The sequence below is a fragment of the Lolium perenne genome, chromosome 4, assembly GCF_019359855.2.
Source record: "Lolium perenne isolate Kyuss_39 chromosome 4, Kyuss_2.0, whole genome shotgun sequence".
Taxonomy (NCBI): Eukaryota; Viridiplantae; Streptophyta; class Magnoliopsida; order Poales; family Poaceae; genus Lolium; species Lolium perenne.
Window position 1 is genome coordinate 125,955,438 of NC_067247.2, and position 12,750 is coordinate 125,968,187.

The 12,750-nt window shown below is 46.1% G+C and overlaps 2 protein-coding genes across 6 annotated transcripts; one reads left to right on the forward strand and one right to left on the reverse strand.

Moving 5' to 3' along the window:
• Positions 1–3,805: 3,805 nt before the first annotated feature.
• On the reverse strand, positions 3,806–9,791 carry LOC127293846 (uncharacterized). 5 transcript variants are annotated; one of them, XR_011742789.1, is made up of 7 exons: positions 9,187–9,791; positions 8,965–9,104; positions 5,457–5,528; positions 5,059–5,137; positions 4,914–4,973; positions 4,732–4,810; positions 4,476–4,536 (listed from the first exon to the last, which is right to left on the reverse strand). XR_011742789.1 is itself a non-coding variant. In XM_051323534.2 (4 exons), exons 1-4 carry the CDS (start codon positions 9,360–9,362, stop codon positions 4,452–4,454), a joined length of 480 nt encoding a protein of 159 aa, XP_051179494.1. In that variant the 5' UTR covers positions 9,363–9,791; the 3' UTR covers positions 3,806–4,451. The 5 variants fall into 5 exon arrangements, 1 of the variants encoding a protein (XP_051179494.1); XR_007846172.2 differs by having other exon boundaries at positions 5,059–5,252; XR_007846173.2 differs by lacking the exon at positions 4,732–4,810 and having other exon boundaries at positions 3,806–4,536; positions 5,059–5,252.
• Positions 4,434–8,271, forward strand: LOC139830523 (uncharacterized). Its single transcript, XM_071818776.1, has 2 exons — positions 4,434–4,569; positions 5,769–8,271. Exons 1-2 carry the CDS (start codon positions 4,506–4,508, stop codon positions 8,075–8,077), a joined length of 2,373 nt encoding a protein of 790 aa, XP_071674877.1. The 5' UTR covers positions 4,434–4,505; the 3' UTR covers positions 8,078–8,271.
• Positions 9,792–12,750: the final 2,959 nt, after the last annotated feature.

Here is a 12,750-nt window from a genome sequence, read left to right on the forward strand (position 1 = left end):
TGCATTGATTCTTACATACTTGCTTATTTGCATTCATCATATTACTTTGTGTTGATAATTATCCATGAGATAAACATGTTGAAGTTGAAAGCAACCGCTGAAACTTATATCTTCCTTTGTGTTGCTTCAAAACTTTCTACTAAGAATCTATTGCTTTATGAGTTAACTCTTATGGAAGTCTTATTGATGCTTGTCTTGAAAGTACTATTCATGAAAAGTCTTTGCTATATGATTCAGTTGTTTAATCATTGTCTTTACCATTGCTTCGAATCACTTCATTCATTACATATGCTTACAATAGTATTGATCAAGATTATGATAGCATGTCACTTCAGAAATTATCTTTGTTACTGTTTACCTACTCGAGGAAGAGTAGGAACTAAGCTTGGGGATGCTTGATACGTCTCAAACGTATCTATAATTTCTTATGTTCCATGCTACTTTTATGATGATACTCACATGTTTTATACACACTTTATGTCATATTTATGCATTTTCCGGCACTAACTTATTGACAAGATGCCGAAGAGCCAGTTGCTGTTTTCTGCTGTTTTTGGTTTCAGAAATCCTACAAAGGAAATATTCTCGGAATTGGACGAAATCAACGCCCAGGGTCTTATTTTTCCATGAAGCTTCCAGAAGACCGAAGGAGATATGAAGTGGGGCCACGAGGTGGCGCCACACTAAGGCGGCGCGGCCAAGGAGAGGCCCGCGCCGCCCTGTTGTGTGGGCCCCTCGTGAAGCCCCTAAACCTACCCTTCCGCCTATAAAAAGTCTTCGTCGCGAATACCCCAGTACCGAGAGCCACGATACGGAAAACCTTGCAGAGGCGCCGCCGCCGCCAATCCCATCTCGGGGGATTCAGGAGATCGCCTCCGGCACCCTGCCGGAGAGGGGAATCATCTCCCGGAGGACTCTTCATCGCCATGATCGCCTCCGGATTGATGTGTGAGTAGTTCACCCCTGGACTATGGGTCCATAGCAGTAGCTAGATGGTCGTTTTCTCCTCATGTGCTATCATTGTTGGATCTTGTGAGCTGCCTATCATGATCAAGATCATCTATTTGTAATGCTACATGTTGCGTTTGTTGGGATCCGATGAATATGAAATACTATGTTATGTTGATTATCAATCTATCATATATGTGTTGTTTAAGATCTTGCATGCTCTCCGTTGCTAGTAGAGGCTCTAGCCATGTTGATACTTGTAACTCCAAGAGGGAGTATTTATGCTCGATAGTGGGTTCATGCCTCCATTTAATCTGGGACAGTGACAGAAAGTTCTAAGGTTGTGGATGTGCTGTTGCCACTAGGGATAAAACATCAATGCTTTGTCTAAGGATATTTGTGTTGATTACATTACGCACCATACTTAATGCAATTGTCTGTTCTTTGCAACTTAATACTGGAAGGGGTGCGGATGCTAACCCGAAGGTGGACTTTTTAGGCATAGATGCATGCTGGATAGCGGTCTATGTACTTTGTCGTAATGCCCAATTGAATTTCACACTACTCATCATGATATGTATGTGCATTGTCATGCCCTCTTTATTTGTCAATTGCCCAACTGTAATTTGTTCACCCAACATGCTATTTATCTTATTGGAGAGACACCACTAGTGAACTGTGGACCCCGGTCCATTCTTTTACATCGAATACAATCTACTGCAATACTTGTTCTTACTGTTCTTCGCAAACATCATCTTCCACACTATACATCTAATCCTTTGTTACAGCAAGCCGGTGAGATTGACAACATCACTGTTACGTTGGGGCAAAGTACTTTGATTGTGTTGTGCAGGTTCCACGTTGGCGCCGGAATCTCTGGTGTTGCGCCGCACTACACTCCGCCACCAACAACCTTCACGTGCTTCTTGACTCCTACTGGTTCAATAACCTTGGTTTCTTACTGAGGAAAAACTTACCGTTGCACGCATCATATCTTCCTCTTGGGGTTCCCAACGGACGTGTGCTTTACGCGTATCAGTGTTGTGCTAGCCCCATAGGTTGTTGGGAGCCTCCTAGTGTTGTGGAGCTCGCCCCAACCTTGTGAAGGAACCACCGTCTCGACCGGTGCCATAGTGGAGAAGGGGGAGCCCCTTTGTGGAGCTCTCTCGAGGGAGAAGGTGAGGCCTTCCTTCGTGGTGTGGCCGTCTAGCCTCTTGTGTGAGGCTAGCACCTCCTCAATGCAGACGTACTCTCTTTTGTGAGAGAAACTGCGGGAAACAAACCTCGCCTCGTCTCCGCGCGATCCGGTTGTCCCGCTCCTTACTCTTACTATCATGCTTGTTTTCTTTACTTGTTGCACTTGCCTAGGATCATACTAGAAACATCTCCACCACTAAAGCAATCACCTTTACCTTCCGCACCGCTAAAATTGAAAAAGACTTAAAATTTGTGTAGCGTCCATTCACCACCCCCCTCTTGTCCGCTACGATCCATTCAGGCTTGACGTATTTTGAACATGATTTGGCTTTGTTTGCGTCGGGCCACAGACACAATATTAGCTTCTTTTCTCAACTTGTTCATTTGGGTAAACCCTGCCCCAACAACTATGTCTTCTTTTGACCGCATCAGACATGGGCAAAGGCGTGTCGTATAAGCCATGCATTAATTAGCGAAGTAGAGAGAGAGAGAGGAAAGTTATACCTTTTGTGTGGTTGATACACGCCAAGCAAGTGGACCGAGCGTTAATTTAGGGAGGAGAGATAGGAGGAGATGTTTTTTTACGGAAATATATAGGGACACGTGGACAATATCCGCTTGGATGCAAACATGTCCCAAATTTAGTCTAGAAATGCATCCAAATGGATAGACCGGTGGCTTTGTGTTGGGCCGTTGTTCCGGTGGCAGACTCTTTTTTTTATCCGTGCGTACTAAAATGAACACAAAAGGTTCGTTTATGTGAAACTGTTGGAGATGCCCTCATAAAATAATGACAAGCGGTGTCGTCGTGCTTGGCTCTTTCACAAAGGATTAGTAGTAGCTACCACTCCCTTCCTAGCAGGCTTACTGACTACTTCCCCATTGTTTAAGGCGTGCCAAAGATCTTACCATTTCTAAATCAATTGGAAACATATTTCTTTTCAATTTCTATTCAAGAGTTTCTAAGCCCTTTTTTTGAGACCACAAAACTTCAGGAGGCCCATGTAGGACTGAGTGTTCACATTTTCGTCGAAACTTCCCTGAAATTCCGTATACTTTGAGGGTCAGCGAAATATTTGGGCTTCATTCAAACTATTGCGTTAATCTTGAAATTATAAGGTAAAATCCATCAGGATGAACACGAATAAAACATGATTTGTTACGGTATAGTTTGCCTGCATGTTTTCATCGAGTATGTCTAGAGTTGGAGTCCTATTGTTACCGTAACTTTTGTTTTACTGCTTTACCTTTGAACCTAGGCCCCCAAGGGCCAAGGCTGGATACAAGTGTCCTAGCAACAGGCTAGAAACCAATTTGTGAAGGATCCATACTATTTTGGCTTCATATCAATTAGGTAGAATTCAAATTTATCCAAATTCAAACAAAAATTTCATTTTTGCATGTTTTTTCTTACATTTTCTTTTTAGATTTTGGTACTATTGTGTATTTTCACTGGTCCATAATTCTCTCGCTTACGAGATTTTGATACAAGGGGGAAGACTCTCCTGTTGCATGACGCACGCACCCTTTCATTCATGGGAAAATCTACCGATAAGCGCCGCATGGCTAGCCTCTCGTGCGGCGGGCTTCGCGATTAGAAAAAAGTGCACCGCCTCCTTAGGGACCGATCACATCTATGTCCCCCTGTATCCTTTCTCTAGTACTCCCTCCGTGCAGAAATGTAAGACGTCGGGGACGTTTTCCGACCAGGTGAAAAAGTAGCAAAAAGACATCGATACCCCTATCAAAATTTTGAATCCCGATCTCGATTCTCCCGTCGTCTCCCACCGGAATCGATCCTCCCCGGCCATCTTCTCCTCCAGGCAGCTCCTCCCCCACCGGAATCGATCCTCCCCGGCCATCTTCTCCCCCAGGCAGCTCCTCCAGCTCCTCCCCCAGGAGGAATCGATCCTCTCCACCAGGCGCGCGTGGCCCAGCTCCGATCCACCAAGCGCGCGTGGCCCAGCTCCGATCGATCCCCTGTTTCATCGCAAACGATCCAGGCCTTCGCGTCCAGCTCCGACCGGTACCGATCGATCCCCTATCTCGTCGCCCAGCTGTACTCCAGGTCTAGCTCCAATCATCCACTGGCTCGTCGCCCAGCTCGCCGATTGTTGCAGTTCCCGGAAGCTCGCCGCCGTCCCCTAGCCAGAAGCTCGTCCAGGGCTTCCCTTGGGGGCGCTAGGGTCAGGCCTGGAGGTAACCAAGAGGCACCAGGGCCTGGAGGTCACAAGGACGCCAGGGCCTGGAGGTCACAAGGACGCCAGGGCCTGGAGGTCACAAGGACGCCAGTTGCAGGCAAAGCACTACTTCTCGCTCATCGCTGCGTACAAAGGTCGGCGAGGTCGCGCCTGTAGACAATGGTGCTTCCAGATCTCAATTTTAGTCCACCTGAAGAACAAGATGAGGATGTCAATCAACCAGGTACTGAACTACTGATCAGCACACGTCAATGAATTTCTAGCAATTCTGTCATAACAAGCATCAGTAAAATAAGTGGAAATGATGAGCAATATTCTACAGTACAACATGATCTAGCAACAGTTGTATCTATTCTATGTATAGCAGCACATGTTCATTGCTTACATGCATAGGACCCTCAAATTTTTGCAATGGTAAATGCCGTGGCAGATCCGATCAAAGCACCATATAGCGAGCCGCTGACCTGCGTCACAGATAATGGATTGAAAATGCAGAAAATAGATAAAATGATGCCAGTGTTGGCCACAGATTGATGGAGTTTGATGCGATGCGGAACAGATCATTACCACGAGGCCAGTCTGCACTGATGACAGGTTGTACCATGATGTACCACTGAATGCCGAGGACTGCAAAAAAAAAATGCAGAGAGATGGTTATAACCAAGCAAATCGTGGCGCGGTTGCGTGGACAGAGTGATGGGAGGAGTGATACCTTGAGCGATATGGTAGCACCAGATGTAGCCCCGATGTCATAGCCGTAGAGCAGGCCTCCCAAAGCTGGGAAGAAGAAGCTACAAACAGTTCACCAAACCATTCAGACAAGCGTGCTAGCTAGGCATATACAGGTCTTCAGACAAGAACGCAGACTAATTTCTCTCTTCTCTTCATCTGACAGAATCTCATGCGCTGCAAAGGCGACACCAGCTCGGTTTAGACAGTTAATTGCCACATATAAATTTAGTGTCAATGAACTATGTTAATTGTCCAATGAAGAATTGTCTCATATAGACATATACACATTACACAGTCAGTATGTCTAAAACAGCAAATAGATCGAGATTCTAATACCAGTATAAGTACTTGATATGGACATAGTTGTGTGTGTCTTACCATTATTTATCTCTTCGAATTTCTGCTGAGCACCCGTCTTTATTCTTGTCAGGGTGATATTTTAATGAAAGCCTGTGGACACCAGAAATTAGATAAACTTTTGGTTGTCAGGGTGATATATGCAAGGCATTTCTGAAGCGCATAAAATTTCCAATTAGATACTGAAATTAATTCATCCAGTAAGAAGAGATTTTAGTTCCTGTAGTCTGTAGAGGAAATGCAGTCTCATTGCATGATTCATCAAGTACATATTACTGCAATCTTTAGTATCCATTTTATCACTAATTTATATATATTGTTACTAATACATAGATGATGATGAACAAGCAAATGAAGATGAATATGCAGTAGATGAAGAGGAAGCTGCACTGGATGAAGGTCAAGATGCAGTAGATGAAGAGGAATATGCAGTAGATGAAGAGGAAGAACCAGGTGGTCAGCAAGCAATACGACATCGAAAAATTCTCCCTGACCAACAGAAGTACGCTGCATATGTAGCTATGCACTCACTTTGCATGAAAAACGGAGGGAAGTTTGATAGGAATGATAAGAAAGATGTTGCTGCATTCTTTCAAGTAGATATCCAAGTTATGCAAAGAATCTGGAGACAAGCTATGCGGCAAATAGCAGAAGGTTTGGAAGTGGATGTTTCTAGCAAAAGAAAAGGAAGGTGCGGAAGAAAACCAAAAAACATTGATCTATCCATTGTTCCAAGTATACCTCTAAATCAAAGGTCAACTATCAGATCATTAGCTTGGCAGTTGGGAGTCAGCCCTAGCACATTATTCACAAGATTCAAAGCAAAGCATATCAAGAGGATCTCAAACTCTCTGAAGCCACTACTAACAGCAACTAATATGTTGGCGAGACTCCAATTTTGCCTCTCAATGATTGGTGAGAATAAGACAACAAAAGGAGACCCAATTTTCAAAAGTATGCACAATTATGTACATATAGATGAGAAGTGGTTTAATCTCACCAAGAAAAACAGAAAGTATTACCTGCTACCAGAAGAGGAGGAGCCTATGAGAGCAGTCACAAGCAAACAGTGCATTGGCAAGGTCATGTTTCTTACAGCAGTTGCAAGACCAAGATTCGACAGTGCAAAAAATGTGACTTTTTCTGGTAAGATTGGTGTGTGGCCATTTGTTAAACAATTGCCAGCACAAAGGAAAAGCGATAATCGGCCTAAAGGGACCCTAGAGACTAAGTCAATCAAAGTCACTAGGGATGTTATGAGGGAGTTCCTAATAGATAAGGTGTTGCCAGCCATTCGAGATGCTTGGCCTGCACAAGATGCTGGACAGACTATCTTTGTACAGCAAGATAACGCCAAGCCACACATACTACCTACTGATCAAGAATTCAGAGATGCTGTAGCTAAAATTGGAATGGACATCAGGCTGGTGCAGCAGCCAGCGAATAGCCCAGATTTGAATGTTAATGATCTAGGGTTCTTCAACTCCATAGAATCCCTAACAGACCGCAGAAGCCCTAGAACACTAAACGACCTCATCCGTGATGTGCAGGAAGAGTTTGCTGCATATGATGCGCCTACCTTGAATAGAATTTTCGTATCTCTTCAAACTTGTATGACTGAAGTATTGAACAATAGTGGAGGCAATGGGTATAATATCCCTCATTTGGGCAAGATAAGCTTAGAAGAACAAAATCTGCTACCTACCAGCATTCCTTGTCCCGCTCTAGTTTATGAAAATGCCCTAAAGGCAGTAGCTAAGGCACTGCAAGCAGAAGAAGAAGCAAAGCAACAAGAAGCTCGAAAGAAAGAAGAAGCAAAGCAAGAGGAAGCTCGAAAGAAAGAAGAAGCAAAGAAAGCAAGAGAAGAAGAAAAGCAAGAAGAAGCTCGAAAAAAAGAAGAAGCAAAGAAAGCAAGAGAAGAAGAAAAGCAAGAGGAAGCTCGAAAGAAAGAAGAAGCAAAGCAAGCAAGAGAAGAAGAAAAGCAAGAGGAAGCTCGAAAGAAAGAAGAAGCAAAGAAAGCAAGAGAAGAAGAAAAGCAAGAAGAAGCTCGAAAAAAAGAAGAAGCAAAGAAAGCAAGAGAAGAAGAAAAGCAAGAGGAAGCTCGAAAAAAAGAAGAAGCAAAGAAAGCAAGAGAAGAAGAAAAGCAAGAAGAAGCTCGAAAAAAAGAAGAAGCAAAGAAAGCAAGAGAAGAAGAAAAGCAAGAGGAAGCTCGAAAGAAAGAAGAAGCAAAGAAAGCAAGAGAAGAATCGAAGAAAGCAAGAGAAGAAGAAAAGCAAGAAGAAGCTCGAAAAAAAGAAGAAGCAAAAAAAGCAAGAGAAGAAGCAAAGAAAGCAAGAGAAGAAGAAAAGCAAGAAGAAGCTCGAAAAAAAGAAGAAGCAAAAAAAGCAAGAGCAAAGAAAGCAAGAGAAGAAGCAAGCAATCAATCTAGCAAGCGCAAGAGAAAAGAAGGAAATCATGCAGAAGGAGATCAAGAAGAAATACCTACAGCAGAAGCAAGCACAAGCAAAAAGCGTAAGCAACACAAGAACAAACAAGCACAAGCACAAGTAGCTACATCAGAAGTGGAAGCAAGCTACAGGAATTTGTTAACTGAATTTGTTGCAAGCAAGCAGTGGAACGCTACTGGAATTTGTACCTATTGATCTTCAACCATTGACACCAGAAAATGCAAGCTACTGGAGTACATTACTGTAATGCTACTGTATTGTTGTTGTTACACAAACTACTGCTCATGCTACTGTACTGTTGTTGTTGTTACACAAACTACTTCTACTTATTGGTGTTGTCAGATTGTAAACTTGAAATAATTGAGGAACCTCAGCCAGGGTTATTCTTAGTGACAATGACACCAAGCAATCAAGGAGTAATGTTTGTTAATTCAGTTAACTATTGTTGTAATGTTTTTTAAGGATCAAGTATTGGTACACTCCTACTGTGCAGGAGTAGCTACTCTCCCTAAAGAGAATACTGTTCTGAAACAGCAGCCAAACGAAAATGAGTTTCAGGGAAAAAAAAGTTCCATGAAAAGGAGTATAAAATCTACTGTACTTGGAGTATTCGCCAAAACATGATCATAGTAATAATACACAAATTGACCACAGGATGCAAAAGATGGAGCTATTCTCCATCAGGAGTATGTCCTTCAAAGGGCAAAGAAATGCTGGATTGCTGACCGCTAGTTGGCCAAAAGCTATGCATTGACCTGAATCGTTCTAGTAGGATGGAAAAGACGGTCGCAGTCTTGCAATTTACAAGAAATTCTGTCCAGGCCTTACCCCGACCCGATGTAATAATATAGCTCATCAACGCTATCACTGATATTAGAACATTAATTTGGAACCACTGGCTAAGCATGTTTACAGAGCATGGATCAACTTAATTGAACAACTTACATAAGATTAGAGAGTTAATTTGGACGCAGTGTTAAAATTGTTTCTTGGGAAATCGGCAGCAATTGTATGGGAACGAAATCATGCATAAAACGGCAGCTTTCTGCATCAAGCTAGAAGCAAGAAGCATGAGCACTCACGTATAGGATGGAGAAGAAGACGCCGCGGTCGGGCCTGCCGTCCCTGCCGACGGGCAGGACGGCGGTGACCCCGCGTCCGCCGCACCTCCCAGTGAGCATCTGCGAGAGCGCGCCACCGGCGCCAGGTCACCACCTGCGCCCTGCACAGCGAGATTAACCAACCGAGTGGTGTCAGCTCCTGAAAACGAGCAAGGCGGATTTCTGACGGAGCGAGGAACATACTTGGGTGAAGGCGGCGAGTCGGCGGCGGTGGGGGAGGGGCAGTCGGGGTCGGATGTGGATGCGCGCTTGCGGTCGGGGTCGGAGCCCGGGAGGCGCAGGGTGAGCGCGGTGTCCTCGAAGTCGAGCCCCGAGGCGGCGGAGGACTCCGTGGAGCTCCGCTCCGTCTCCACCGACATGGCCGGAGGAGTTGGTGGCGCGGCGTGGGCGGGTTTGTCGTTTGGCTCTCCGGTGACGCAGAAGCGGTGACTTGACCTTGACGGCGGCGACGGCGGGCGCGGACCAGGCGGCCGGCAGGCCCTCGAGCTTGGCGGGGCCGACCGTGACCCCCCGGCCCCGGCTACCTCCACACCACCATGCCGCCCTCCACCTCGTCACCTCGTCACCTCCTGGGCTTTGTAGCTCGACGCAGAGAAGTGTGGAGGAGTTCCAGCGCCGGCGGTTGGCTGGATCTCGTGGCCACAGCCTCCAGCATCGACAGATCGGGCACCACTGCTCACAGATCTTGGGGCACCGACGAAAAATACGATCTTGAGCGGACGGAATCCTCCAGCCCTTTAGGGAGAGGCGGAGATTGAGCGAGGCGGCGTGGGCGGGGACGGCACGGCGGCGGCGTGTGGAGAGCGACTGCGGCTGCGCTGTGTGCGGTCGGTGGCCATGGGAGGAGCGAGTGAAGCGACAGCGCAGTGCGAGTGCGGAGGGGTAAAATGGGAAAGTCCAAAGATTACGTAGCGTAACGAAATTTGGCCGTGAAACCGCCGACGTCTTACATTTCTGCACGGAGGGAGTATTATTCTCCACCACACAACACAGGATCACGCCGGAAATGAAGAGAGGAGGACACAGTCACCACCGAGCACGGCGGGGCAGGCCGCCGGGAGGGCACACGGCGGGGAGGCACGCCGACGAGCCGAAGGAGCCAGGCGCGCGAGGAGCCGGCTCCATCTCGAACTCCCGCCGCCGCCCTGGTCCTGGCAAGATCGACGGCAACGGCCGCCGCCTGGGTACCCACGGCCGCGTCTTACCTGGCGACTGCGTCTCCTTGACCCAAGCTCCTACCGCCCCGCCGAGCTTTCCTACACCTCAACGGACCACTGCATCCTCCCTCCACCGGAGATCCCGCGCCGCCCACGCGAGCTCCCCGCCTCCTCGGTTGTCCCCCCTCTGCTCTGCAATCTCCGCGCCGCCATGGGATGCACACGCCCCTCCCCAAGGTTCGACAAGCACCACGAACTGATCCCAACGTGCTTGTGGAGATTCCAGCGGCTTCTCTCGTTACCGCTGTACGAGTGACTGGTCGCCATTGTCGATCATGGAGGTGCCGCGCCATCAGAGATAATTAGGAGAAATTGCCCGATTAATTAGGCCGAGCTGCCATGTTTTACCAATTTCCAGGTTAATTATAGGTAATTGCCCGATTAATTAGCTCGACCTGCCATGTTTTACCAATTTCCAGATTAATTTGCAATAACTGACCGATTTATTAGTGGTAATGACCGGACTAATTAGATCTAATTGCCCGATTAATTAGGCCATACTTGCCTGATTAATTAGTGGTAGTTGCTAAGTTTTAGCACGGCTTATTTTTTCCACAACACATGTTGTTAGGTGATATATTTTATTTTGGAATCATGAATCCGCTGCACGAGTTGAAAGACGTGGGCCAGCTCAGTTTTTGCATGTGGATGCGCTGCTCACTCCGTCGTGGAGTCTTGATTTTCGGATTTTTTTACTACACCGTACAGTGTTACCCAAACCGTCGCACGAAAGGGCTAAATGTGCGGCGCCGCCGCGTAGTCTCATCCTTCATTCATCAAAGGCAAAGGATGAAGACACTGCACACAATATATCCTCGTCCGTAGCATGAAAATGGTTTGTGAGAAGATGCCAGAGCATCAGCCTGATAATAGAAAATTAGAAATCCGGCTCCTGTTGCAGCATCGTCCAGACTCCAGAGGCAATCAATGGGCCAGACCGCCCTTGTCATGAGCACGGCCCGGAAGCGACCCACCGGATCAAGTGCCAGCCCGGAAGCTAGTGAGCGATTCAGGCTGCTCACGTCACTTACTAAAAAGAAGAAAATCCGCTCCAAAAAAAAACTAAGAAGAAGAAGAAAAAACAGCAATGTAGCCAGAGTGAAAGCGAATCGGGTTCCTTGGCGGCTCCCATCTCGCTCGCTCGCGTGGTCCATTTGCAAGAACACAGTGCGCCATATTTGGACGTGATTGATCGATTGACCCGACCTGATCTGGCCCTGCCCACGTCACGCAACACCCCTGTCGACCAACAGCAACAGGAACCACACGACGCACAGTCAGCACATACCGTACGTGCGCCAAATGAAATCGCAGAAACCACCTACCGTTGCTCTTGTTCTTGCACAAACTACTCATTTTATCTTCAAATCAATTTTTGCTCGTAGAAGCAGATACATTCACTGTCCAAAAAACATATCTTAAAATGTTTTAAAACTTTATAGACATTCTATATTTACACACAAACTTTCACGAAAAATATGGTCTAACATTTTAGATGCATTTTTTTTTATAATGGATACATCTAGAGCTACTAGCCAAAACACCATATCCTCATTTTTTCTGTTTTTTCACATACCAGAAACTATTTATATGACAGATAGCACATAGGTCTTAAATTATAAATTTACTTTACTAGCACCACCAGTAAGTGGTACTTTCAATTGCAGATCGATATAACTTTGCGTGCAAAAATAAAATGTTCGGATGAAAGCACCAGATTATCTTTCAAAATAAGTGTTTGAAATTTGAAAAGGCAGTTTTTAAATCATAGGTGCATCTAGACCTATGAGTCCAAACACCATATCCTAACTTCCTATGTTCTTTACGTGCTCAAAACTATTTGTGCAAAATGCACAAAGGTATAGATTTAAAATTTTAGTTGACTAGCTACGTATCTACCTACTAGGACCGACCAGCATGTAGTATTTTCCATTGCAGGTCTACATATTAGCAGCTGAAAATATACGTCCATTTTATAATTTGTCACACTTTACTTTACATGTTTATTATTTGTCACGTGACCTCCACATGTCAGTGACAATGACAGGTGGTGCTCATCTGGCAAATAATAGAGGATCCAAGAAAAACATGGAAAATTATAAAAAAGTGTAGAATAATTTGGATTGGCCGTTTGGAAGCTTTTTCAGATTCAACAAAGATTTGATGAGAGGATTTTTAATTTCTTTTGTCAATGTATGGTAAAAAAAATGTGTGTGTGTGTGGAGGGGGGGGGGGGGGGCATGTGCCCCCCTTGGCTTTCACAATTCACCTCCCGCATGTCCGACCCAGCGGTTCGTGGGCGGGTGATGAAGAGCTCGAAGACGCCAGCTCCAGCCCCGTCGCCCGCTGCCTTGCGAGCCCCATCGCCCGCTGCCTTGCGAGCCCCATCGCCCGCTACATCCGCTCTTCCCGTCGTCGTCGACATCTCCCCTGGCCAGGCTCCGACGACCCTGGAGCTGCTCCCCGCAGGGCTCCTAGCCCCGGCCCACGGTGTCGGCGGCCACTCTGTCTGTCGACGTTTCGTCGCTGC